Genomic DNA, 25,271 nt, shown 5'->3' on the forward strand with positions numbered 1-25,271 from the left:
ACACAAATTTAACCCCCGTAATATGTAACTATTCATACAGAGTCTTTACCTTGGAAATATGGTTCTGGCTTCAGTCACTGCTTCCTACTTAGATCTGTATATACCCTGTGATATTATTGAAAGAAGAGCTTCCTAAGATTTTTTCAAATTTTGGTCTCTCCAATTGTAGAACTGTTTACCACTTGGACTCAATGGAATCATATCCCATTACATCATGACTTTCATATACATCACCAACATAATTCACTTTTGCCAGATTTTTAGAGGCAGTGGCTTTTAGATGGATGATAAATTTAAAAAATATATAACTTACAGACATTTTCTTTTCAAAGCCCATTTTCTATTCCTCTAAAGGGAGGAAGCAGTTAAAAATAACAGGCTTGGAAAACAAAACAAATCTAAATTTGTATCCTTGTATTTTTTAACTGCTGCCTGACCTTGGGTAAATTACTTTACAGCTCTGATTCTGGGCTTGTCATTTGTAAAAATAGGGGTAATAATAGAACTCCTTTTGTAAAATTGTTTATGACGAATAATCACATGCCACACATAAAGTACTTTGTATTCTGTTTAGTCAAGCATTATTTGTTGAGCACCAACTATGAGCCAGGCACGGAGCCAAGCTCCAATCTAACTCGACTATTCTGTTTCTTTCCTAAAATTATTCTCTAAATTCTACTCTTTTAGATCCCAGCCTAAATGGCACTTCTTAGGGAAACTGTCTGCATTAGTTCAGATCCTCCAACAAGTGAATTCCAGGATAGAATTAGACACTCAATAGATTTATTAGTAGAGGCTCTGAGAAGATAAAGGGAAGGAAGCTAAAGAAGAAGGATAACTATACCTCCGATTCTAATGGATGTCTGACATCTGTTGCGGGGGAGAAAGAAATGGATTTTAAAAAAGAGACTACAGTATTGTTCTAAGAAGGTTTAGATTGGACCAATGGGAAGTTCCCAAGTTATAATTTTCCATTAGATTCTTTGAATGAACTGGTGCTAGTATGCCTAGTAGGCGAGTGGCTGGTCACAGCTGAAAATTAATGGCCTAAGCAACTATTTCATCCTTTCCCTGGGTAGTGCTGGGGATCCAACCAAGACCCTAACCCACACAAGGCAGGTACTCTACCTCTGAGCTACATCCCTGACCCCCATGAAAGGCTTGGCCTGTATAAAAACTGATGGTAAATTCTGAGAGGCATCACTTGGGGCTACCAATTAACTATGAACCCTAAATAGGAGATCTAAATTGTACATATACATAGTTATTATGCCCTTCTTAATAGTTCAGGTCCTCTAGCTATTGTACCATGTATTTTCATTTTCTTAGTTATTACCATTAAAATTAACATAGTAGGGATTGGAACGATATGGTATAGCCTGTAGGGAATTAACCTTGCACATGGTCAATCTGGGTTTGATCCCCAGCACTCCATATCGTCCCCTGAGCCTACCAGGACTGATGCCAGAGCACAAAGGCAGGGTATTGCTACCACCCCCCACCCTTTGCCTCCTACCAATGAACACAGTAAGAACAACAGTCAAAGGCATCAGAACTAGATAACTGGTCTAAAGTACTGAGCTTACCTGAGAGATTGGGGTGGGGCACATGGTTGTGAGGGGTCCTTGGAATGGTGGAAGGAAGTAGGTATCTTAGTGGTGGGTTTGATGTTGGAACAATGTATGCATGAAACTAGTATTAACATTATTGTATATCATTGAAGCCCTCGCCAAACAGGGCGTTTGAACTCAGTACATCAAGATCCTCCATGAGTTGTATTATGGATTCACCACCAGGATCTCACCATTCTACAAGGAAGTGATCATTGACGTAAAGAGAGGGGTTCAGCAGGGTGATACCATTTCACCGAAACTCTTCAGTGCCACTCTTGAGAACATCATGCGACGACTGGAATGGGAAGGAATGGGAGTGAAGATAGACGGTCGGCAACTACACCACCTCCGCTTTGCTGATGACATCGTTCTCATAACACCAAACATTAGCCAAGTGGCACAAATGCTGGCTGACTTCGACTGTGAGTGTGGAAAGGTTGGACTACAGCTGAACCTCAACAAGACGATGCTCATGAAAAACAAACTAGTCCCTGATGCTCCATTTGTTCTCAATGGAACGAACATCTCCAAAGGCAGCAGCTATGTGTACCTGGGTCGAGAACTCAACATGAGGAATGACTTGGTGCCAGAACTGCGCAGGAGGAAGAGAGCATCATGGAACGCCTTCAAGAGTGTCGAAGAAGTGGTTAAGAGGACAAAGAACCTCCGGCTCCGGGCACATCTTTTCGACTCCACCGTTCTTCCTGCATTAAGGTACGCCTCAGAAACCTGGGCCCTATGCAAACAGGATGAGAGTGCTATTCAGGTATCCCAAAGAGGAATTGAAAGAGCTGTGCTTGGAGTATCATGTTTCACTCAAGTGAGAGAAGGAATCCGGAGATCTGACCTCCTTCAAAGGTCAAGAATCAGGGACGCTGTCTAGTTTGCCAAGGCGTCAAAAATCAGATGGGCCAGACATGTAATGCGATTCAGAGACGACCGCTGGACTAGAGGTATTACTGACTGGATTCCACAGGGCATCAAAAGATCACATGGCTGCCCACCAACGAGATGGTCAGACTTCGTCAAAACCCTGAATCAACAAATTGAGGCTCTTCCTGTTCCTGGAGCGAGCAGATATCATTGGGCTACACTGGCATGAGACAGGGACAAATGGAGACGTTACGTTACTGGTACCCGCTTGAGCAAATAGAAGATCAACGGGATGACAAGTGATACAAGTGATACAAGTATATCACAGTACCTCAACAAAATCAAGGCGGGGGAATTAAATTTTTGGAGTCCAGGAGATAGCTCAAGTGGTAGAACATGCCTATATTATGCATGAGGCTGAATTCCTGGCAGCTGATACCTGCCCCCCTCTCGAGCACTAGCAGATGGCCCCCACAACAACTGATTTTCTTTTCTTTTAAAGGAAGAATAAAAGTTTTGCAAAAACTGCACCATTACTATGTTGTTGAAAAGCTTCCAAGGATTCTTGTGATGAGACTGAAACTGATATTAAATAATGTGAGCCAGTGTAGGCCAATGTAGGATTTAATACACTTGAATGATTTGTCTAACTCAGATTACCATTAGTTCCAATGTTAAAACAATCATGGGTATTTTGTTAAAAGATTCACTGAAAGTTTGATATGGATAAAGAGATTTTTTTCTTCCCCCAAAATTTCTCATTTTTTGAGGTATAATTTGACATGTAAGCTGCACCTGTTTTGACAAATAATACATATGAAACAAGCAACAATCAAGATCCTGAATATAAGTATCAGTTCCACGTTTCCATATTTTTCCTCTGTGGGTGGAACATACCAAGGTGCTTAGGGCTTTATTCCTGGCTCTACTCAGGGATTGCTCCTGTTGGGGCTCAGGGGACCATGCAGGATGCTGGGGACTGAACCTGGATCAGCCAAGTGCAAAGAAAGTGTACTACATATTCTAGCCCCTCCCAGTTTCCTTTTCCTTTCCTCAGTAACTTTCCTTTTGCCATTTTCAGTAGTCTAGTCTCACTTCCCTATCTTCTAGGGTACCACCAATCTCTTTCCATATTAGAGATTGGTTTACATTTTCTAGAATAATATATTATATTATATATTATATATAAGTGGGATCATATCTATTTTTTAGGGATTACTTCATTATTACTTTAACACTCATTCTGGTTGCATTTATATTGGTAATTTGTTTAGTTGTGTAATGCCATTTCATGACTATATCATGAATTGCAATACTGTTTGTATTGAAGGAAATCTGTGTTGTTTTCATAGTTTTGCTATGAGCACAGTTGCTGTGACCATTTTTGATATACATATATTTTAGATGATTACTTTATTTATTGGGTTCCCTAGCTCTGTGTTCAGGGGTCACTTCTGGCACAGCTGGGGAGGCCACATATGGTACTTAGGATAGAACTGATGTTAGCCACAAGCAAGGCAAACACCTTCCCTTCTGCATTCTCTGGTCCTGTAGTACTCTTCTTAAATCATCTTTTATTTGCACATCAGAGTAATACTGGCATGACTAAGCAGTGAAATATTTCCCTTTAGTCAACTTTTTAAAAATTTTATTGAATTACCGTGAGCTAGTTATAAGCTTTTATGTTTGGGTTACAATCACACAATGATTAAACACCCATCCCTCCACCAGTGCACATTCCCCACCACCAATATTCCCATTATACCCACCCCCCTTTCCTACCCTCCCCCTGCCTCCATGGCAGATAATATTCCCCATACTCTCTACTTTTGGGCATTATGGCTTGCAGCACAGACACTGAGAGGTCATCATGTTTGGTCCATTATCTACTTTTGGCACACATTTCCCATCCCGGCCTTTAGTCAATTTTTAAAGCTTTGTGTAGATTTGAATCTACTTTTTTTTTACCTTTAAAAAAGGCCACAGAAGGGCTGGATCGATAGCACAGTGGGTAGGGCATTTGCCTTGCATGCGGCTGACCTGGGTTCGATCCCCAGCATCCCATATGGTCCCCTGAGCATCGCCAGGGGTAATTCCTGAGTGCAGAACTAGGAGTAACCCTGTGCATTGCCAGGTGTGACCCAAAAAGGAAAAAAAAAAAAGACCACAGAAATACTATATAAAAGAAATCTAGATGGCAGTATATGAATTAATTATTCTTACTGTAGTACTGTTAAATCATAACAATGTTTCAGGTGTGCACCAGTTGAAAGCAACTCAGGTAGAATTTATCTCATGTTATTTTATTGTTGTTGGGATACATTATACAGCTCTGGGGTTATACCCTTCTCTGTACTGGGAGTGACTCACCTAGGTGTTCAAAGGACCACATGATGTTAAAGAATAAAACCAGCATTCCTGCATGTAAAGCTTATGCTCAGCTCTTGAGCTATCTCCCTGGTCCCCCAGAGGAAAAACTACTACCAAGATAAATAAATAAAAACTTATTAGAAAGTGGCTAATTTCAGGATAAAACAATTTTCACAGTCAATTTTATAAAGGAAACTCGTTTAAATAACATAACAATTATAAACATAATTAGCTTCAAAGTATATGAAGCAAAGTGACAATAGAAAAAAACTAGAAAACCTACCATTGCAAGAACTCAGCATCCTTCTTAATAATTAACAGCACAAGTAGACAGAAAATCGCTATGTTCTAAACCACCTGGGATTTAGAAGATTTGAACATTAATAATCAACCTTGATGAGATCAGCATTTATAGACTCCTCAGTAGAACCACTGCAGAATATACATGCCTTTTATGTTAACACTAAACATTTACCCAAGCAGATCATATTCTGGCCAGGGGCATGGCTAAATTAAAAGAAAAATACATTCAAGTTTATAAAGCATATTTTTTATCATAACAAAATAAAATAGAAATTAGTGATGGAAAGTTATCTGGAAAAGTCCTCAATATTTGGAGACTAAAGGACACAAGAAACAAACAACCCATGGTCAAAGAAAAAAACACACTTGGGAAACTAAAAAGTATTTTAAACAACATAATGTGACATGCCAAAATGCGTACCATTCAGCTTAAAAGTCCTTTAAGGGGCTTGTACTACAAAACAAACACCATACCCCCTCCCCCCCACCAATGTTACCCACTTAATTACAAAGTTTTAAAAAGTGAAAAATGTTTTAAGGGCCTGAGCAATAGTATAGAGGGTAGGACATTCGCCTTGCCCGCGGCCGATGCGGGCTTCACGCCTGGCATCCAATGTGGTCCCAGCAGCCCACCAGGAATGATCTCTGGGCGCAGAACCAACAGCCAACTCCCAAGCATTGCTTCTGTGGCCGAAAACAAACAACAATTGAAAACATTTTTAAAAGGCATAGCAATGGCTAAAATTCATAAAAGAATTGACTTTGAGATTTGGGAATAAAGTTAATAAACTTTTCTCAAACTGAGCACGAAAAGGAAAATTCATTTACCAATTTCAGGAGGGGGTAACAGTCCACACGCAAAGGACAATAAAGGAATTCTTTTAACAGATCTATCTCCAAGAAATTAAATGATTTATATTAAAAAAAAAACGACTAGAAGAGTTCCCTTAATGTATCTGGGAATATTAAGTGCCACGGGCGGTGCGCAGCGTCTCCAAGGTTTGCTGGTCCCTGCGCCTCCGCAGGTCAGGTTCAAACCAACCCGAAGAAAAGGGATTGGGGGTGGGACTGGGTCAGAAGCTCCGTGGGGGAGTCGCCGGGTTGAGATACAAAAGAAGAACGTTTATCAGAAAAAGGGCTGCTGCACGAGCACTCGAGCAACATGTCCGAAGCAGCCCTCGGCCACGGGTCCGTGACTGGGCGCAGGGTAAAGAGCATCTTCCCGACCCGCGCCCGAACGCTCTAAGGTTCCCCCGTTGTCCAAACCCAGGCGCCGCTACACACTTTCGCGCCTGCGCATTCGCGCTACACGCGTGGGCGACGGCGGCAGCCGCTGTGGCGGCTCAAGCCGGAAGTGCAACCCTTGCGTTCCACTCGGGCTATTCCCATCCGGGGTCACATTGGTCTTCCGGGTGTTTCTGACAGGATTTTCTACGGCGCTTTGGGGGCGACTTTTTGGTCTTCCGCCTTTTGCCACCGCCCCCCAACCTCCCACACCCCTGCAGGCCCTGCCTCTTCTTGTGTCGCTCCTCCCCGGCCGCCGAGCCCAGGGCTTAGATCGCAATCTGGATCCGGATCCGGGCCTAGCCCTTCCGCGGGCTGCTACCTCCTCGGGCTCGGGTGGGAGCTGCAGCCGAGCGCGCGGGGCCTTCGCCGCTCCGGCCCGGAGCTTCTGGGCGGGCAGTGCCGGTAGGCCCTGCTGAGCCCTTCCCCGAGGACAACCTGTGAGTTGCGGGCTGCAGGAGAGGGGCGCAGCCGCGTAGGCCCGGGCCGGGGGCGGGGCGCGGGCAACTTTTTCTGAAACTGTTGTTTCCTTTTTCGGGCGGGGGTTGGACGCGGGGGTGAGGGTGGAAGGAAGTTCCCGTACCTTTTCTTCCATCTCCAGGACTCTGGGGCTGCCCGTACCTCCCCTGCACCCCAGACCGAGGTGATTTTGGGGAGGGGGCGGATCGTAAGTCGTCGGGCAGCTTTCTTTTACCGGGTCTTGCTCTTCTTCCTCGAGACCTCTTCTTTGGTCTAAAGGGTCCCGAGAGGATCATTGTTTTGGGATCCGTGCATGGGTGTTTCAAAGGGGGGGGGTGAAGAACTCAAGTAGAACTGTGGCTTCGTGAAACTGTGAGTTTAAAAAAGAAGGAAGGAAAGATAGAAAGAAAGGAAAAGAAAGAAAGAAAGGTGAAATCGCTGAAGTTTTGCGCGTTCCGACTCAGGACGTCGCATCGCTCAGCTTTGTAGACCGTCAGCGCTTCCTTCCTAGCGCAGAGCCTGGGCGTTTGGGCTCCTGGGTGATCTTCTGCCGCCCGTCCGGCTGGATTTCCCCTCTCTCCGCTCTTTGTTTAAAATAGCCATTTGCTTTCGTCGGGTAGGACGGAGGAAGAGCGAGCGAGCCCCTGCAGAGCTCAAGCGGAGCTGGGGTGGGGGGCGCGGACTTGGGAGTACTGGTTCCGAGGAAGCGAGCCTTGAAAGGAGCCCGCAGTGCCCTGGTGACCACCTTGGCTGGAGTGTGTGGCCAGCTACCCGCTTCTGTTTTTACTTTAGTTTGGTTTGGGGGGGGGGCGGGGGGGAAGGGTCAACACTCGCGAGTATTCATGGCTTACTGCTGGCTCTAGGCTCAGGGATCATCTGGCGGGGCTCTGGGGACCGATATGTGGTGCCGATATGTGGTGCCGTGGTGCCGGGGATCGAACCGGGGTCGGCTGTGTGTGCAAGGCAAGCGCTCCACCCGCTGTACTGTCCCTGCAGCTCTCAATTATCCGCTTGAAACATACACTCACTGATCAGTTGTGGGCGTTTAGCCCTCCGTGGTGGCTCCTAGGGGCTTGATCCTTGCACTCCTGGGGTGGAATCTCGTTCCCGGTAGGAAGGTACCAGCTCCTCGAAATTTGGCCGGTGACTGATGGAGCTCCAGCAGGGTGGAGGAAGCCGGGCTCTTTGCTCTGTAGGGACAGGAAGTGATTTGAGGGCCTTAAAGGCAGGTGGACACAATCTGTTTATGAATTTCGCCACTTTCAGTTCAAGTTTTCACTTGGGTATGGGTTTTACTTTATTGGAATCGCGCAGAGGGATTGTTAACTTAGAGGTTCCGACTTTCTGGGAGCGATCAAAAATTTACGGTGGAGATTTTGTGTTTTAAATCACCGGATAATATTTTTTTCTTAATGATTGGGGGACTTTATGGGGGACCAGGGATTGAACCCGGTTGGCCGCTTGCAAAGCAAAGCACTTTAATTCCCTCTGTTATCTCTTTGGCCTCAAGGAATTAGTTTTTTTAACTACTTTATGGGAGTATTGCTCTGTGTCGGTTATTTACAAATAAATCTGTAGTTTACCATTAGGCCAACCATAGTCAAGAAGCAATTCTTAGGATATGTAAGGCAGGAATCGTCTCAGCAGTTTCAAAAACATTCCGTTTTAACCTGGATTATTGTACTGTGTAGGCAAGTGCAGACTGATAATTTGGTCTTTTCCAAGTTAAAAAGAAGAGCCCATCCAGAGCTCAGGAATTATTTCTGGTGGTGCTGAGGAGGGAGGACCTTTAATCGTATCAGAAATCGAACCTGAGTTGGCTGCATGCAAGACAAGCAAGTTACTTGCTATACTCTCTCTGGCCCTGGGTCATATGGCATTTTCTCATCTGCTGCCGCAGTTAATGTGGAGTTTACTCTACATGGTTTATTTTCTGTTTAGTGAAGAAGTCTTTCAGAACATAAAAACGTTAAACATTTTGTGAGGTTCTTAAATTCTGGTATGGTTTTTGCTGGGGTTTAGTCTCTCCAACTGTTTGAAAACTGATCCCCCATATTTATGATGAATTAATGTTATTTTTTAATTTTCATCAACAGCAAGGTTGAAATGTCTTAGAAAAACAAAAAGAATTGAATTTCATGGGTTTCTGGTTTGCCTTCTTTACTTTCTCATGCCAGGATACATGTTTTGGGAGTGTTGATAGCGTTTTCTAAGAATTTTTTTTTTTTGAAGACTAGCCTAATTAATAGCCAGATTTGAAGGCCACAATTCATATTCAGAAGAATATGACAGATACTTTGTTTTGGAGGTATTCCAAAGTTTCAGTACTTTATCTGGGAATATGAGCTTGGCTGAACAAGAAGTCTGCCCTGAAGAAAAATGTGACTACTGAAATTAGTCTAAGCTTTTAAGCTGTAGGTAATTTGTTCATTAACTTTGTAGTGTATTTCTGGGCCATTAGACATGGATCTGATCATGTAAGGGGGTTGAAATATAGTAAAGTCTGAACTGTTGTATCATGTTGCTTTTTAAGTCTGAAGTGAAGTCAGTATTAAGGAAGGACCTTAGTTGGGTCCAGAAAAGCACAATCATAGGTGTAAAAGGTGTCTAGAATCTTAATGATGAACTGGTTTAAATAAGTTTGAAAATTGAAAACTCATTTAATTTATTCTGAATACCTGTTCCTTAATCAGATCCTGATGTCTGTATTCCTGTCAAACTATCAAGCAAAATTCATTATTATGAATCATGTCTTTAAAGTCTTTTTTATTTTTTCATAAATTCTGTGAAATAGAAATCATTTTTTATGGGGGCTTGGATTAGGGAGGCAAAGTAAAAGGACCAAGAAAGAATGTGAACTTGGGCAAAGGGTAGAACAAATGTGGCACTGGTTGCCAGTCTTCAGTATGGTGTCGTAGGATTATCAAGTGAACTGTTCATAAGGGATTCTTTTGAATATTGTTTGGTTGAAGATGTTTGTCTTTGATTGTCTTTTTCCTCTGACAAACACTAGGGAATACAATTTAGCAGATGTGATGAAATTGATTAATTTAAAAAGATTTTCCTGTAATGCTAGTCTCCATCATCTCTGGAAATAACACTTTGTGTCTGGTCTAAATTATACTTTGGCATTTGGTATGAGTTTGATGGTAGCTTAATACTTTTGTCCACAATTTATTATGAATGCCAGGCTGATGAATCTCACAATCTAGCCAGCCTAGGGATACTCTTACAGAATTGAAAAAATGAGGGATAAAATTTGTATCTATGATTTGTCTCTTCCCAGACCTTTCTTTCTGTCATATTATCTCTTGCTTCTTCTTCTTTTTTATTTTAGCCTTCTGGTCTCAGTTCTCAGAGACAACTATCATTTCTCTTTTTTGTGCCATACCCACCAGTATTCAGGGATTTCTCCTGGCAATGCTCAGGGAATATGGGGTGCTTGAGATAGAACTCCAGTCAGCTGTGTGCAAGGCAGATGTCAACTCCCTGTACTATCTCTGGCCCCCCAAAACTACCATGTTCTTAAAGCTTCTTCAGTATTACTTTTCTCTGTTGTTCTAAAAAACAAAACACAAAAATCTTATTTTGGATTGATATTTACCGATGAATTAATACTTTTAATTCATCACTTTCATGTGACTTCATAAATACTACATATAAATATGTAAATATAGCAGTGTGATAGGATGTGTAAGATAGCATATGAATAGTATATGATAGTATATGAATTTATAATTTATCTTCTCTGTTAGGGCCCGAGTGATAGCACAGCGGTAGGGCATTCACCTTTCACGCAGCCAACCTGTGTTCGAGTCCTCTGCCCCTCTCGGAGAGCCCAGCAAGCTACCGAGAGTTTCGCTCCCACATGGCAGTCTGGCAAGCAACCCGTGGAGTATTGGATATGCCAAAAACAGTAACAGTAAGTCTCACAGCGAGACTTACTGGTGCCCGCTTGAACAAATCGATGAGCAACGGGATGACAGTGACAGTGACAGTGACAGCAGAAACACAGAGACACTTGTCATTGTCAGTCTCTTCTTAGATTTCCGATTATATTTTCTTTTACTATAATCTTTCATTAAAGGTTTAAAATTTGATATTACAGCTGGGTATGGAATTCTGGTTTGAAGTCTGGAAGATAATACAGCACATAAACTGTTTGCCTTGCCCATGACTGACCTGGGTTGGATCTCTGGCACTTTATTATTGTTCCCCAAAACATTGCCAGGAGTATCCTGAACACAAACAGGAGTAAGCTCTGATCACTGCCAAGTATAGCCCAAAACAAAATATCAAAATAAAGGAGAAAGGAGAGGAAACGAAGGGGAATTATAGCTTGAGAGTTTATCTTATTGCCTTGAAGTCTTCATTTTCTATGGTTTCCATGGGTGCTGTTAAGTCAGAAGTCTTTTTTTTTCTTTTTTTTGGAGTCAGGGGCCACACCTGCCAATGCTCAGGGGTTACTTCTGGCTCTGCACTCAGGAATTATTTCTGGCAGTGCCCAGTGGACCATATTGGATGCCAGGGATTGAACCCAGACTGGCCATATACAAGGCAAGCGCCCTACGCGCTGCATTTTCTCTCTAGCCCAGAAAGTCATTTTGATTTGTAACTCTTTGTGTATAACATTTACTTCCTTTAATTTACGAGTGTTGCTTTTTTTTTGATATTCTGTATTTTCAGCTTAATATTCCTTGATATGTCTCTTTTTGGGGTGCAGAAAGGAGGTCTCCCAAGTAGTATTCAGTAGATCTTGGTTCCTCTTTGCTTAGTCTGGCCAACTAGGTCAGTGATTCAGTGCTGCTTTGGTGCTTGGGTCCTACAGGGCTGTATTAAGGAGTGTTATGGGATCATGAGGTTGTGCTTCTTGGTCCTTTTGTTGCTTGGGATTAATCAGGCCACTCTGGTGGTGCTCAGGGACAGCTCTGTTTTTAAAGAAAAAAAATATATATATATATTTGTGTATTTATATATATATATTGCGGTATACAGTATATATATATATTGTCTGTTCTGCGTTTTTTTTTCTCCCTTCCATTTTCATTGTTGTAGTGTCTTGGACTTGCACACTTGGTTCCTGTATTCACTAAGGGGTCTCACATTTGGATGTAGTGTACTGGTATCACACATGGCACTAGGAATCACAGTAGTGCTGCAGGAATTGAATTGGGCATGTGGTGTAATGCCAGGAATCAGATTTAGAACTGCATGCCTATAAGACAGGCACTTTACCTACTAAGCCATATTTCCAGACACTCTGCTTGCTTTTTCATAGTTTCTTAGAGTCCTTTCTGCCTTTTAAACACTATATTCTTGTTTTATGTATGCATTTTTTCCATTTAGTTACAGAGAATTTTTTTTTGAGTTTGAATTAGTTCTTGGAATTGTTTTTTTTTCTTTTCTCAATCCACGGGTATCTATTTTTAAGTGAGGTACTATATAATTGTTTTTTACCTAGTACTGATTTCAGCTTTCTTATAGTAGGTTGTTCAACTTATATAAAAATAGGAGTTTTCCTCTTTTTTGTCCTTGAAATAAGATACTGTCATTGTTGAATAAACAGTATTTCATCAAATAATTATACTGCTCTTTTATATCGGAATTGGTAATTGAAATATAGTAATAGTTTAAAAAAAAGTCTTGCCCCAAACAATAGCACAGCATGTAGGGTGCTTGCCTTACATGCAGCTGACCTAGTTCAGTCCTGGGTGATCTTTCAGACATTGCCAGGAGTGATCCCTGAGCACCACTGAGTGTGACCCCCAAACCACCAACCAACCAAATCTTTGCCTGCACCGTCCTTCCATCTTCCCTTCACCAGCCTGTGGTCCCTGGTTTTGTTACTCATTGTCATCTCTGTGCTCTGACATATTTTAGACCATTATGAATTAGACCATTATGAATTAGACTTAGAATCTGGACTGGAGTCATAGCACAGCGGGTAGGGCATTTGCCTTGCCACAGCTGACCCGGGTTCGATTCCTCAGTCCTTCTTGGAGAGCCCTGGCAAGCTACCAAGAGTATTCCGCCCACATGGCAGAGCCTGGCAAGCTATCGTGGCGTATTTAATATGCCAAAAACAGTAACAAGTCTCACAATGGCGATGTTACTGGTGCCCGCTCTAGGAACAAAGGGACAGTGCTACAGTGCTACAGTACTAGATTGCTAATTGGAACCTTTCTGTGCATAGGTGGGCAGTTTAATAGCAAGCTTCATTGTAAGTTGCTGTTTGCCTTAATTTTTCCTTGGTTAACTTCTTTTTAAGTTCTATAGTTGTAGTTGATTTTCCAGTTATTTTATAGATCAGTTTTCTTAATGCCTGAGTTCAGAAGATGAGCTTCTGGAGGTTTACTTTGCTAACTCTAGTTAATATTTATTTTCAGTTTGTTAGCTTATCCTGTTTGTAATTTTGTATCCCTCTGGGATCATTTGCAGTAAAGAGTAAATATCCAGTCTCCTACTGTATCAGGTAATGACTGTATTTGCTTTGTATATAGGTTTTTTCCATTCTCGGGGAATATGACTTTTATTGGAAGGCCTTTGTATATGTTTAGACTTTGAGGAGGATCAGACTTTTGTAATTATTTTTTGGGTGATGGAAGTTTCTTCCCTTGTTTGTTAAGATTTTTTAGATTGTCATATAATGTGTCAAATAAAATTATCTTTATAAATAAATTATGTTGAAAATAAATACAGATTTTGTAGGATTTTATTATTTTTTCTCAGATTTTTTAAAAAAATTACCCCTGTGGCAAAAATTTGGTTTATTAAAGATTTTTCTTTCTTTCAGTGTGACTTAAGAGCTCTGTTGATAATCAAGAAGTAACTTTGTTGGGCTGGAAAGATAATACAGGGGTTAGCCCTTGCCTTGCATGTGGCTAATCGCTATTCGATCCCTGGCACTTCATGGTCGCCTGGGCACTGCCAGGAGTGATCCCTGAGACAGAATCAAGATTAAACCCCTAGCACTGTCAGGTGTGTGTCCTACGTCTCCCCAAAGAAAGTACTTTGCAAATTATATAGTTTAGCAACTGATTGTTTCAAGTAGCAATAGAGTTTAATATCATTAAGTTATATTTATAGCTATATTTATTTTGTATTTGTCTTTTAAAACTCCTCTAGGTAGAAGAATACATGTCCACTTATAGTGAACAAGAGCATGTTCCCAAACTCAATTTTGGGTCGCCCGCCTTTCACTCCAAACCATCAACAACATAACTTTTTTGCCCTGTCACCAACTCTTTATTCACACCAGCAACTTTTAGATGCACAATTCAATTTTCAGAATGCAGAGTAAGTATGGTGATATTTTGGCTTATCATATATAAACTTCCTTTTCTGCTTGATAGAAACCTTTTTTGTATGAAACATTTGAACTCCACCAATTGGAGTTGGATTTTAATATGTCCTCTTTGTAAGAAACATTTGAATCCCACCAATTGAACTCTATCAGTGACTCAGGGTTCTTTTCCTTTCCCCATCTTGGCCTCCTTAGCAAACTCAATTAAAAAACCTTTTTTTGTTCTTTCATTATTTTAGTTTGCATTACATACTTATACTAATATTGATTCTCATGGTTGTGATGTTCATAGTTATCTCAGCTCCACATCACTGAAAAGATCTATATCCTGAACCAATGCCCTTTTATCACCAGTCTGCCTCCTTATTCCTTTCTCCTACTCCTTTTTTCCTTGGCCTTTGGCATTCTCATTTCTGCAGTCCAGGGCCAGAGGTTTGACATCATTTGGTATCTTTCATTCGTTTTATATATGCCATCTATAATTGAGACTATGTCTTTTTTTAATTGTATATTTTAGCTGTTTGTTTTTGAGGAAAAAATATATTACTATTGTTCTTTCTTTGTTTTTGATAGTTTGTCTAGAGCTGTGTCATTACAGCAGTTGACATATGGAAATGTCAGTCCAATACAGACCTCAGCTTCTCCATTATTTCGAGGAAGGAAGTAAGTACTTCTATTTTAAAAGATTTTTTATTTTCTGAGAAGTGTATAAGTGTTTTTTGTATTAAAATTATGACTACTATGCCCTAAATTTTGTTTTTGGGAACCTAGGTGATCTCCCCTGCCAGAGTATTTTAGTACTTCTCCGTATTTAAAAATTGTTTAAAGGAGGGAGCATAAAGAATTTTAGGGATTCTCTTGTTAATTTTGTTTGTATTTATTTGAGGGCATCATCTGGAAGTGCTTAAGGCATACTCCAGGCTGTTTGCGCAGGGAACCCTTCTGATGGTGCTCGAGGACCATATGTAGTGCTGGGGCTTGTGCTGGGTTTTGCCTCATCCAAGGGAAGTGCCTTAACCCGCTGTTATCTCTACAGTCCTCTTTGTTTGAATTATTCCTGATATTAAAAATTTAAGATGGAATGATTTTTTCTTCAGAAAATTACTAAATTTGATTTTTACCTAAGGAGATAACTCTTAATTTGTTAGGGGGCAGTAACAAAATACAGCAAACTGGGTCACTTAAAACGTAGAAATTTAGGGACCGGGTTGGTAACCCAATTTGTAAAGCACATGCTCTGAGTTTGATCTCTCGTTCTGACACATGGTCCTCTGAGCACTGTCACTTGGTATGGTCTTGGTGGCGTCTGAGCACCTCCAGTCCACCCTGGGCCAACCTGTGGCAGTCCCTATTAAAAAAAATAATAATTTTTCATATTCCAAGGTAGAAATACTCCAAGTTGTTGGCATTTTCATTTTCCTTCTGTAGTCTTCCTCTTTCCTTTGTAAATGGCTGCTCTCTTGTATTCTTACATAGTTGTCTTTTATGTTCTCTGAATCTGAATCTCTTGACTTGAATGTATTGACATAGGGTCCACCCAGATGACTTCCTTTCAATTTTGTTAAATAGTGAAATACATTCCAAATAGAACTCTGTTTTGAGGTGCTGAAGATTAGAGTTTAAATATGAATATTTTTGCAGGGGAGGGCACATCTAGTAGTAGTTATTTGTGGTGGTTTATACAAAACTGTGTGTTTTCAGGGTTGAACCTGGGCTTTCAGAATGCAAAACATATTATCACCCATTTGAGCTTTCTCTCTGACCCTAAACTTAAATTTTTAAGGTATACAATTTAGTTTATAGCACACCTCCTTTTTAGTAGTTTATTATTTGATCTGTCTAAATCTTAAATAGGAAAAGTTCTACTATAAATAGTAGAAATTTATACATGACAAAGCTTTCCATAGAGAAGTCAGGAATTATTTAATTTTATGCAGTTCAGTGAGAAGAAACTGGTATATCACAATGTTGCAGTAATAGAATCCTCAGAGGTGATTGCTAAAAGATTTGGCAATACTTGCAAGATACTGTTGTTCAAAGCTTACATAAGCATTCCATAGTTTTTTTGTCTAATTTTTAATGATAACAGCTGAGAATTACTGACAATCTGCTATGTAGTAAGCACTGTTTTGGGGGCTTTAATGAAAGTAATGATTTAACTGGAGCAGTAGAGATAATTCAACGGTCAGGATTGCATGCTCTGCATGCATAGGGACTCTACTTGGAGCCCTGGCATTGCATGGTCCCTAGCACTGCTGGGTATGATCCTGGTGGCCCCTGTGTACATTCAGTTGCCCTGGTCACCCTCAGCAGCACTGGACATTTGATCCCTTGGCACTGCCAGGAGGATCCCTGAGCACCACAGCTCTCTTTTTTTTTTCCTTTTTCTCCTTTCTTATAGTCAGAGCCATATGAAAGAATGCCATTGACATCATTTCACTTACTCCAAAATGCATTGGTGCAGGACTTTTTAAAACTTTTCCCATTCACAACTCCTTTTATGCCCAAGACATTTTTGTTTTGATTTATTTTTCATTTTTGGGCCACACCTAGTGCTGCTCAGGGTGACCTGTGTGTCTGTTGTGCTGAAAGTGAATATTGTAAGATTCTTATAGAACTAATAATAATGAACTTGTTTTATATTGTCTTGATTTTTATACTTTATATGGATTATGTCTTCTAATTTTTATCAACCTCTTTAATTGCTAAGGTATATTGTTTGTTTTCAGGAGATTAAGCGATGAAAAAAACCTTCCTCTTGATGGTAAACGGCAACGTTTCCATTCACCCCACCAAGAGCCAACTATAGTTAACCACTTAGTGCCTTTATCAGGTGACAGAAGATATTCAATGCCGCCATTGTTTCATACACACTATGTACCAGATATAGTCAGATGTATTCCACCTTTTCGAGAAACACCATTTTTAGAACCTAGAGAACTCACACTGCCTGAGGCCAAAGATAAGGTAATATTATTATATTGATAATAATGATATATTTTAGCTTTGCCTTTTGGTATAAATTATAAAAGTATCAGGAATGTCTGGTATTTTGGATAAGTAGATCGTGACTTTTTGTAATGTTTGCAATAATAGTCAACATAATATTTAATTTTTTTTTTTTTTGGCCAAACCTGGAGGTGCTCAGGGCTTACTCCTGACTTTATGCTCAGGATCACTTCTCGTGGGGCACAGCAGAACTGGGGGATCATATAGGGTGCCAGAGATTGTGCTAGGTCCTCCATGTGCAATGCAAACACCCTATACACTTTACTATTTCTCTGGCCCCATAATTTGTTTTCTTTTTGTCTGTACTTTAACTTTTGTTGGCTACTCTTTTACACACGTCCCACTTTTATCTCAAGTAATCAGATTTTTCTCTTACTCATAAAAATAATGGGATTAGAACCCAGAACATGTGGTATCATAATTTAAGAATACTTTTTTTTTTAACAAAAATTAAGTTCTCTTGTGAATAATGTTAAAAAGTTTTTTCTTTTATATTTGTTGGGAGGTTTTGGTTCAAATATAGAGAATCCAAAGTCATTGAGGAAATGCACACATAAAGTGATGTTACCAAGGAAGAGTTATGAAAATTTGTAAAAATTATCTCAAGCAAATAAACTATATAAAAAATCTTGCATGTCTCAGTACAAGTATGGGGGAATAGAAGATAGTTTGATACAAATATCAGGAGGGGCATTTCTTTCCTCTCCCCATATATAATGAAATCTTTAAAATTTAAGAATAATGGGATAGAAGATATAATACAGAGGTTAAGGTATTTTTCTTGTTTGGCTGACCCTGGTTTGTTTCTGGGCAGGTACTGCCAGCATTTATTCCTGAGCACAGCCAGGAGTGAGTCTTAGCATGTGCTGTGTGACCCCTGAACAATACCCAATCTGATTTATTCCTGGCTCTGCACTCAGGGATCACTCCTGGTGGGACCCAGCGACCATATGGGGTAATAGGAATTGAACCAGAATTGGCCACATGCAATGCAAACCCCCTACCTGCCATACACTGTTATTCTAGTCCTTTTGTTTTATTTTATAGCTGAATTATAGTCCATTTTATAACTATACCATAGTTTTTTACGTATTCATCAGTTGGTAAAGTTTTGGATGGTTTCTGCTTTTGGCTATAGGTGAATAATGATGCTATGAATATCTTTGTACAAATGTTTTGTATCAATGCAGTTTCATTTTTCTTGAGTTTGTATCTGGGAGTGAAATGGCTGGGTAGCCTTGCTGGGTTATGTATTATTGTAATTTTGAGGAACTACCAAAGGTTTTTTTATTCTAAAGTAGTTGTACCATTTTCCCATTCCCACTTGAAATTTATATAGGTGTAAAATTTGTCTTTTACTGTCTTTTTTGGAAAATATCTGTCTTAGTGGATGTGAAATGATAACTGTTATGATTGTTTTGTTTTTATTTTTGGAGGGCCATGCCTGGTGTTGCTCAGAGGCAACTCCCTTCTCTGTGCCTCCAGGGATGCTCTCAGTTTTGCTCAGAGGATCATAGGGTGCTGGAGATTGAACCTGGGCAGCTTGCAAAGCATGCAAAGCATGCCCTTAGCCCATTGAGTTAACCTTTCCAGCCTGTCATTGTGATTTTGGTCTGCATTTTTCTAATAAATAATGATGATGAATGTCTTTTCATTTATATATTGGCCATTGATGTGTCTTCTTTGGATAAATATGTCTTCTGTATTTTTGTCCAATTTTTTTGGCGGGGAGAAATGGGTAATGGTCATACCCAGCTGTACTCAGGGCTTACTCCTGTGACAGGCATCTTAGGGATCATTCCTGGTGGGACTTGGGGGACCACATTAAGTATTGAGGACCAAACCTGGGTTCTGTGTGTATGAGACAAGTGACCTGTCTGCTGTACTATTTTTCCAGTTCCTATCATTCTTTTTTTACTATGAAGCAGAAGGATGTTGAGCAAAACCAGTGGAGGAAGAAAATGAAAGTAAAATTGGAAAAGATGTTTTGGTACCATTTCTGGCTCTCTGTCTCTTTCTTTGCTTTCTCAATTTAACTTGAAATGCTGTAATGCCAATGTCTGTGGTAGGAATTTTATCAGATCAATTTCATGAATATAGAAGAACCACTCATAACATGTGGGTTTTATTTATTTTTTGTTTTTTGGGGAACCATATTTGTACTCAGGGCTTACTTCTGGCTCTATGCTTAGGGACCACTCCTGGTAGTACTCACAGAGCCATATGTGGTGCCAGAATTGAACCTGGATAAGTCTCTTGCAATTCAGGCATCTTACCTTCTGTATTATCTGTCCTGCCCAATTTTATTTGGCTTTTGGGCCATACCCATCAGTGCTTGGGCTTTACTCCTGGCTCTGTTCTCAGGGACCATTTCTGGTAGTGCTTGGGGGACCATCTGTGGTGCCTGGATGGGACCCAGTTCAGCTATATGCAAGGTGTGCATCCTAGCTGATATTGTATCCTTAAGCCTGGGTTTTTAATGTATATATGCAGATAGGCTCATTTTTAATAGAATGTTATGAATCATTGGAAATTCTACTTTGTGTTTATGTTTATAATAGTTAACTATTAAACTAACCTTCTGCATATAAAATAGGTATATGTTGACTCTCAATCATTCTAAAGATAGTTTCTATTAGTATTATAATCTAGTAGTTTTGTATCAGTAACTTAGAAAAATTGGGCATTGGCCCATGATGCAGTTCTCTGGTTGCCACTCACAGCAGTTTCAGTTTTGTTCTGGGTTATACCCAGCATTGCTTAGGGGTTCATGTGGCAATTGAGTTCAGGGCCTTTGAGCATATTCCTGACTTCTGATTTATCGTTCCAGCCTTCATCAGTAGCTTTTGCTTAGTAGCATAGAATCTTCCACTTGGAATTGATTATGTATTTTATTGAGATAAAGATACATTTTGTTATTAAACAACTTGAGTTCTACTTTCAACTTGCCTAGCTGTTGGGAGAAAGTAAGCAAGCAGTTTTAAGAAAACTTAACATTTATTAGTGCCTCTTGTAGGCATTCTATATATGTAGTGTCATTTAGTCTTCTGACAACATCAAGACATGAGTATTATTTTTATTGAGACTAAGAAAATGAAGTTACTCAGAATCATTGCTATTAAATGATACAACCACGATCTATAATAACACATCTATAATAATACAGAGGAAAGACATGCTTAATGACAGGTATAGGGAGATGATATTCTTTAAACTGATTATAATACCAGATCACCTCTCACAGAAATGTTTAATATATATTGTTTCATGGTGATTTGGAGTATGTAAGCTGACTGAGGGATTATTGAATAGATATTTGAAACTATGGCATAATCTGTTGCCACATTTGTTGGTGGTAGGATTATAGGGAATTAAAACAGGACTGTAGCAGTCTACTCAAAACCAAATAAAATTTGTAACCAGAATACTATCAGCAATAATTATTGACATACTAGGAAATAAGTTAAACAAATCAGATATACAGGTAAGCATGGCTTTTGTCCTTTCTGTCCCTCTCACATCTCACTGTCATGGTAAGCTCACTTCTGCCTAATATGTAAAATTAGAAAGTGAGAAGCTGAACTGATAGTATATATTTATTTCATAGGTGAGACGAGTACCTGAAATATGACTTGTGAAGTAGAAATAAGAGGAATAAAAGAAATAAAAGGGATAATATAAACTCTGGGGTTTGTGAGATAGAGAGATGTTATAGCAGGTAGGTCACTTGCCTTGCATGATGCTGACCTGGGTTCAATCCCTAGTACCTCATAGAGTACCTCAGGCCTCACTTAAATTAAACCCTGAATACGGAGCTAACAGTAAGCGTTGAGTATTGCTGAGTGTGGTCTCAAAACTACTCTGGGGTAGGTTAGATTTATGTTTATTTAATTTTTACAAATATTTATATTTAACAAATATTTATATTAGCTGTGTGGTACAGTGTTATGCTTAATTATACATGATCTATTTGCCATGTGCGTAAAGTATAGTGAGAGAGGAAGAGTATTAAAAAATTATGAACATCACCATTTAAAAATTGTTTATGTGCTTTGAAAGAAAATTGGAGAGTGCTGAGTAAATGTAGTTGAAGACTTAAGGATGAGTAGGAATTAAGTAGTGGAAGAGTGGAGGGAGTGGTTTAGAAAGAGCATCATGTTTGAAGGTTCTAATGTAAAAATAGTATGTAGTATGCAAAGAATTGAAAGGAAGCCGAGGTGACTATAGTTGGTGAGAGTGGAGAGGAATATGTCAGATATCTGATATTGAGAATAATGAAGTTTGAGAGCATGTACTAAGTAGAGGAAAGTGTATGATAAGCAGTGGAGGTTTGAAACAGGCTGGTAGTGGAAAGGAGTGATTTTAAATGCACAGGGATCGCAGTTGGTCTATAGGTTTATTAAAAAAAAAAGGTGGAAACCATCCATGTAGAGGGCTTCCTTACGGTTAGTAATAATGGATTTATTATTAATACATTGATTAATACATCTTCAGGGAAAGATTTGGTAGAAGTTTTAATCCTTTGAAAATTCATATTGTCTTTTGAAATATAAAGAATTGAATTTTTGAAAATGAATATCTTCTGGATTAAAGTGCTTTTCTGGAGAGGGACAGACATAGAAAGATTGCACTCATCTGTGGAATATAAAATAACAGAGTAGGGGACTAACACCCAAGAGTAGTAGTATATAATACAAGGTGGTTGGCTCCATGGCTTGGAAGCTGGCCTCACATGCTGGGGGAAAGGCAGCCCGGATAGAGAAGGGAACACCAAGTAAAATGTGGTTGGGGATCCCGAGAGAGAAGAGAGATGCATGCTGAAAGTAGAGACTGAACACGATGGCCACTCATGATAACCCTATCATCGCAAACCACAACACCCAAAAGGAGAGAGAACAAAATGGAATACCCTGCCACAGAGGCGGGGTGGGTGGTGGGGGGACGGGATTGGAGGGTGAGAGGGATACTGGGTTCATTGGTGGTGGAGAATGGACACTGGTGGAGGGATGGGTTCTCGAACATTGTATGAGGGAAACACAAGCACGAAGATGGGTAAATTTGTAATTGTACCCTCACGGTGACTCACTTATTGAAAAATAAAGGAAAGAAAGAAAGAAAGAAAGAAAGAAAGAAAGAAAGAAAGAGAGAGAGAGAGAAAGAAAGAAAGAAAAAGGAAGAAAGAAAGAAAGAAAGAAAGAAAGAAAGAAAGAAAGAAAGAAAGAAAGAAAGAAAGAAAGAAAGAAAGAAAGAAAATGCTTTTCTCCATTTCACAGTTTTTTTTGCCACATTGAGCTGTGCTCAGGACTTAACTTCTGGCTCTGTACTAAGGGATCACTCCAGGCAGACTTGAGCTGCCATTTAGTAATGGGGTGCCGGGGATCGATCCCGAGTCAGCTGTGTACAAAGCAAGTGTACTGTCTCTCTGGCTCCTATCTACAAATCTTTCTGTGTATTTTTCTACTTGCTATATTATCAAAGAATTCTTTAAAATATTCAAGTTACTATTCTGAATTTTAGCTTTTATTTCACTCAACTTTTGGGTGAAATTTGGTTCCCTGGACAAAACAGGCTGTTGAGAAATCAATTATCTGATTTAACAAATACTTATATTAGCTATGTGGTACAGTGTTATGCTTAATTATTCATAATCTGTTTACCATATATATAAAGTATAGTGAGAGAGGGAGGGTATTAAAAAATCTTGAACATCACCATTTAAAAATTGTTTTATGTGTTTTGAAAGAAAATTGCCAAGTGCTGAGTAAATGTAGTTCAAGTCTCAACTACATTATCCGAGCCCTGAATTCCATCTGTTATAACTATTCTTTGGAAATTCTGGTTAGTTTGTAGATACTACCTAATTTGATATAATTGGTCTTGAATTTTGAGTTGAGATAAGGTTAGCTGAGGTTTTCTTGGTATTGATTTTAAAGCAGAAAGATGATTGTAAATGAATAATTTGAAATTTCATTAGTCTTGGAAAGGAACAGGTTTTATGGAGTCTCTTGGCAACCTTGGTGGAGTTTGGGGACAGTTATCATATAGATTTCTCAGTCTTTATCTTAAAATCTTTTTAAATTTTAATTTTCACTTTATATAGAAACCATAAACAAATTAGAAAATAACGTACTGTTAAGTATTAGCTCAGTGCATATCAGATAGGTACATGCTTACATTTCTTACTATTCCTCCCCAGCTTTATTGAATGACAAACATTTGTATGTATTTAAGGTATTTAACATAATATTTTGATACATATATATTTTGTATCAAAATTTTGAAATATCACCATCAGGCTAATTAATATACAAATCTCTTCATGTAATTACCTTCTTTTCCTGTGGTGAGAACACTTGAAATCTACTCTCTTAAATTTCAAATACACAGTACATTATTATTACTCATAATCACCTTGTTCATTATGAGGTCTTTGGAACTTACAAACTTTATAATTGAAAAAGTATGTGACCTCTTTACATTTCACCCACTTCCTATCCCCTGGTAATCATTATTCCACTCTCTGCTTATGTTGTTTCTCTTGAACTTATACCATAATTTCGGACGTGCTGTTCATTTCTTTTCAGACATTTATTTGTTTATTTATTTATTTTTGGCCTTTCAGGTCACACCTGGTGATGCTCAGGGGTTACACCTGGCTCTGACTCTGCACTCAGGAATACTCCTGATGATGCTTGGGAAACCATATGGGATGCCGGGAATCAAACCTGGGTCGCCTGCAAGGCAAACGCCCTGTCCATCGTAGTACTGTTGCTCAGGCCCCACTCTGTTGTTTTTGAGAGATTTCCTGCATCTCATCTTTGTGCTTACTACTCTTTTTTTCAACTGCTGTTATTCTGCTGCTCAGACTTTCTACTGAGTTTTTTATATCTTCCATATTTGTGATTTCTGTCACTTCTTGTAGTGGCTGTCATACTACACCTGCCATGACTTATTTGGACGCATTAAACATCTTCAACATGATGTCTGTAAAGTCATTCCCTGAGAGTTTACAGAGCTGGTTGGTACTAGTAGAGCCTCTCATGCACTCATTGAGCTTGGTGGACTTCTGTGAAGCTGCCCTATTGTGTTTTCTATGTTCCTGCTGCACTGAGGGTGGATTTTTGTGGCTACACACTCCCCTTCCACAGCCCCCTCTGGATTGTTTTTTTTTTTCTCTCCTGATTGTCTTCACCCAGTGATAGGAGGTATAAGTGTGTTCAGTGTGAGGTGGGGCTGTGCCGTTCAGGATATATAGAGTTGGACATGTATCTTGTCAAAGGGATTACATTGAATCTGTAATGTGCTTTGATGAGTACTGTGGATGTTTTAGTAATTTCATTTCTTCCAATCTGTAGTATCTTTTTTCTTAATTATTATTTTTTATTTTGTTTGTTTTATTTTTGGGCTATACCCGGCTATGCTCCGGGCTTACTCCTGGCTCTGTGGATGCTGAGGGGTCACTCCTGGTGGATTTGGGGGACCATATGGGGGTACTGGGGATTAAGCTCAGGTTGGCTGCGTTTAAGATTGGCTGAGTGCAAGGTTGGCCGCGTGCAAGGTTGGCCGCGTGCACGGTTGGCCGTGTACTCAAGGTTTACTCCTGGTTCTGTTGCTGCTCTCCTTAATGTTTCTGATACTGTCCTATTGCTATTGCTATTTGAATCCAGCAGTTCTTGAGTGATTACTAGTAAATTTTGTACTTGTTGGCCATTATGTGGTTTTTATTTTATCTCTTTTACTCTTCTCAGTTCTCTGACTTCAGTGGAGATGCAAGAGTGGGACAAAGCTATTTAGGAATATAGAAAAGTTTCTCATTCCACATTGCCTAGTATGCCATTGCTACCTCAAAACAAGTATTCTCAGTATTGTAAAACAAATTGTTTTAAATGGTGAGACTTGTGCATAGTCAAGAATTTGGAGAAGGCCTAGAGAGGGAGAGAGATTAAAAATTCAAGAAAGTTATTTTAAAAAATGGGATGGGGGATGTTTGTGACCTATGTGTAGCTTGAGTCTTAGATGCATAAGTATGGTTGGAGGAACTAGTTTTGTATGGAGAA

At 39.6% G+C, this 25,271-nt stretch overlaps 1 protein-coding gene across 8 annotated transcripts in view; it reads left to right on the top strand.

Annotated features, from left to right (window-relative positions):
- The first annotated feature begins 6,568 nt into the window (after positions 1 to 6,568).
- Positions 6,569 to 25,271, top strand: part of TENT2 (terminal nucleotidyltransferase 2) — a 58,096-nt gene continuing 39,393 nt past the window's right edge. For 2 of the 8 annotated variants that reach the window (XM_055142235.1, XM_055142271.1), the window contains exons 1-4: positions 6,569 to 6,883; positions 14,028 to 14,198; positions 14,779 to 14,868; positions 16,935 to 17,172. In XM_055142235.1, coding sequence (XP_054998210.1) covers positions 14,065 to 14,198; positions 14,779 to 14,868; positions 16,935 to 17,172 — 462 coding nt within the window. In that variant the 5' untranslated portion in view covers positions 6,569 to 6,883; positions 14,028 to 14,064. Of the gene's footprint in view, positions 6,884 to 6,948; positions 7,087 to 13,695; positions 13,881 to 14,027; positions 14,199 to 14,778; positions 14,869 to 16,934; positions 17,173 to 25,271 lie in introns of those variants that run through there. The other 6 variants (XM_055142267.1, XM_055142277.1, XM_055142246.1 and 3 more) reach the window with 5 other exon arrangements.

This window comes from Sorex araneus, chromosome 1, assembly GCF_027595985.1.
Source record: "Sorex araneus isolate mSorAra2 chromosome 1, mSorAra2.pri, whole genome shotgun sequence".
In the NCBI taxonomy this organism is placed as follows: Eukaryota; Metazoa; Chordata; class Mammalia; order Eulipotyphla; family Soricidae; genus Sorex; species Sorex araneus.